Source organism: Salmo salar, chromosome 19 (genome assembly GCF_965601325.2).
Source record: "Salmo salar chromosome 19, fSalSal1, whole genome shotgun sequence".
NCBI classification, from domain to species: domain Eukaryota; kingdom Metazoa; phylum Chordata; class Actinopteri; order Salmoniformes; family Salmonidae; genus Salmo; species Salmo salar.
Window position 1 is genome coordinate 31,924,546 of NC_138309.1, and position 3,593 is coordinate 31,928,138.

General features: G+C 41.9%; 1 protein-coding gene across 1 annotated transcript; it reads right to left on the reverse strand.

Annotated features, from left to right (window-relative positions):
• Positions 1-715: 715 nt before the first annotated feature.
• On the reverse strand, positions 716-2,518 carry LOC106578709 (cytochrome P450 2C31-like; the record flags this gene model as incomplete). Its single annotated transcript, XM_082966044.1, is given in 2 exon segments — positions 716-1,924; positions 1,926-2,518. Coding segments are annotated over 2 exon segments (864 nt in total), but the record flags the coding sequence as incomplete, so codon positions are not given.
• Between the last annotated feature and the right edge of the window lie 1,075 nt (positions 2,519-3,593).

Genomic DNA, 3,593 nt, shown 5'->3' on the forward strand with positions numbered 1-3,593 from the left:
ATCTGGGAAATATCAGTGAGTGGGTTTGCTGGAAGAAATTAGTTTTGAACACCAAGAAAACCAGGGTTATGTTGGTCTGTTCCACCAGGAAAATGCCAACACAGCATAGGATACAATTAGGTATGTGGGGAGTACAAATTGAGGACGTGGCAGAAACCAAACTACTAGGAATACAGCTAGACAACTGCTTATCATGGTCGTCTCAAATTGCTCATCTATATCAACTCATCTAAAAAAAATATTAAAACTGCATGCATTTTCAGAAGGATAGCTAAATATTTCCCGGGAAAGAATCTTAAGCAAACAACCCAAGCATTAATTGGGAGTCAGGTGAACTACTGTTCTGTGGTCTGGAGAAATGCATCAGAAAGTTAAATTAGGAGGCTGCAGATTGCACAGAACAAAGCAGCAAGGATTGTTTTAAGGTGGAGATATGGTTCTTCTGTTGTAGTCATGCTCAATACTCTTGGTTGGTCATCAATCAACAAGATAATTGAAATAAACATGAATATTATTCAATCATAAAGTATCTGTTATGAATAATGAATGTTACTTAAGCATAAACAGTGGTGGAAAAAGTACTCAATTGTCATACTTGAGTAAAATTAAAGATGCCTTATTAGAAAATGACTCAAGGAAAAGTGAAAGTCACCTAGTAAAATATTACATGAGTAAAAGTCTAAAAGTATTTATATTAAACAATCCAGATGGCACATATTTTTCTTGCTTTTTTATTGACAGAGAGCCAGGGGCACACTCATATACTCAGACATAATTTATAAATGAAGCATTTGTGTTTAGTGAGTCCGCCAGGTCAGAACCCGTAGGGATGACCAGGGATGTTCTCTAGATAAGTGTGTGAATTGGGCCATTTTCCTGTCAAAATGTAACAAGTACTTTTGGGTGTCAGGGAAAATGTATAAAGTACATTATTTTCTTTAGGAATGCGGAATCTTTAGGAATCTTTAGTAAAAGTTGACAAAAATATGAAGAGTAAAGTAAAATACAGATACCCAAAAAAAACTACTTAAGTAAAAATACTTTAATGTGCTACTTAAGTACTTTACACAACTGCAAACTCTATTCACAACAGTATTCAGTTGGTAAGAGACAGACATTCAGTAAATACAAGAAATAGATTGTCCACCATCTATGTGTTATCCAGACAGAAAAGAGAAATGGGCAAAATAACGTTTTGATTTAGAGCAATAAAGAAATTGAATAATTTATCTGAGCAAACCAGAAACATATAAATTCAAACAACACTTTAGAACCATTTAAATACAATAAATTGGAAGGTTGTGCGGGACTATGGTAGATGAAGGAATCAATCTATCTTTTCAGACTGTTAGAGTATTTATCTGATCAATATGTCTGTTTGTAACAGTGTGTTATAATGTATGTGAAAATGTGATCTTATTATAAATTGTATTTTAATGTTTAAGGACTTGGAAGATTAGTCCAAATGAGGACTAAAAGAGATCCTAATAAAATCAAACATGGTTAGAAAAAACAAACACCTGTCCAACACAAGCATTTCGCTACAATGTGTATGTGACCAATACAATTTTATTGATTTTGATCTCTCCGTCAACTTTACACCTCCTCTTCCTGAGTGCGCCTCCTATGGTGAAGCTGCAGTTCCCCTCCTGGTCAGCGGCGGGTAGCAATGAGCTGGTAGCGGCGTGGCACATTAGCGAAGCTGCTGAACTCTGGGCTTAGGTTAATGTTGTCAGGTCCTCCAGGGCAGGAGAAGGAGAAACGCTGCAGCAGAGATACAAGGAACAGAAAGATCTCCATACGAGCCAGAGACTCCCCCACACAGGCACGATTACTTGCAGAGAAGGCCAAGTCTCTTAGAACAGAGTGAATCATGGGAATTATCACGGTGCCCTGAGGGATATTGTACCCTCTGAATGATATTCTTGGTGGCGTAGTGCGGGATGTTGAACGGGACGATGTCCAGGAAGCGCTGCACCTCATGGATGACAGCGTCTGTGAAGGGGAGGGACTTCCTGTCCTCCATCTGGGGATTGCGTTGTCGTCCAATGACTGTGTCAATCTCCTGCTGCATGTGCTCCTGAATGTTGAGGAATTTGATGAGCACTATGAGGGCGTATCTGAGAGTGGTGCTGGTGGTCTCTGTTCCTGCCAGATAGAGGTTCAACACTGTGGACACCAGGTTCTCATAATGGAACTCAGAGGAGGACACATCCTTCTCCTGGTTGAGTTTGGTAAGGAAGCAGTCTATGAAGTCTCTAGGGTTACCTGGGTCCATTGTTTCCTGGTGCTCATGGATCTTTTTCATCACAAAACCTCTCAGCTCGTCCACCTGGCCGAACACGACTTGCTGCCGACCAGGCAGGCATTCCATCAGCCAGGGGAAGATGTTGTAGAGCTGTCCCCAGCGGGTGCTTCCAAGGATGTTGAGCAAGTGCAGGAAGTTGTCATCCTTGTAGCCGAAGCAACCACAGTAGAACCAACACCAGGCCGCCCAACACCACGCTACTACACATCTCCATTACTCCGGCAGGAGTGTTTTCTTTCTCTCAGTGCAGCAGTGGCTGTCTGTCACTGTTGCATGCCTGACTGTGTGAGTGTCTCTGTGTGTGTTGAAGATGTTTGCAGAGATAAGGGGGGTGTTGAAACTTGTCTGGGACAGAGGTAAACAACAGATCAAGTGATTGGCTGCTGACATCACAATCACGTGACTGCACCTTGACCCCCAACCAATTTATGCTTCTCAGGCCAATGTAAACAAGGCAGATGACAGTGCAGAAAACACAAAGAATGGAAAGGATTGATATCTAATCCTGTGTCTGTCTAGGTTTTAAAGCATTTTATTTTTATTAAACAGAATACAACAAGGATAATAAGGATAATAACAAGTCAACCATAAAAAAACTGAGGACGATGTACATGACAATATTCTGTGGCGTTCAGCAGGTCAGCTACCAGGGGGAGACTTGTCGAGGCCTGGTGACAGACGGAGTGTACATCACGAGGCGATGGCTCCATATGCTGGACGTGCCAGGTCTCGACGGGCTCTCCAGCCAGGACTAATTGGGACTGATTGGGAGTTGGTGAGTAATCAAGGGCTGATTGCTCACCAGCTGTGCAAGTCCCATAAAGCTGCCAGAAGGGCAGCACACAGGGCAGAGTCGGTGAAGAAAGGACTCCCGTATAGTTGGGGGATGGTTGCAGAGGTATGAGGAGGCACTTGTGTTTTTGTGCCCGACAGGATACAGCAAGACCCGGAGCCCAGAAGACGGTATCCCGGAGAGGGTCTCATGGGGGAGACCTATCCTTTTCTTTTTGATTTATTACTTAAATAAACACCCTTGAAACCGAGCTAATCCTACTCTGTCCGTGTCTGATCTGTGTAAACGTCTTGACCAAACCACCTGGTCTGACACAATTCAAAAAGACAAACACATAGACAACACATTTTGACAATACAAATCAAATTGTATTAGTCACATGCGCCGAATACAAGAAGTGTAGACCTTACAGTGAAATGCTTACCTACGAGCCCCTAACCAACAACGCAGTAAAAAAATATATATATATGAGTAAGAATAAGAAATAAAAGT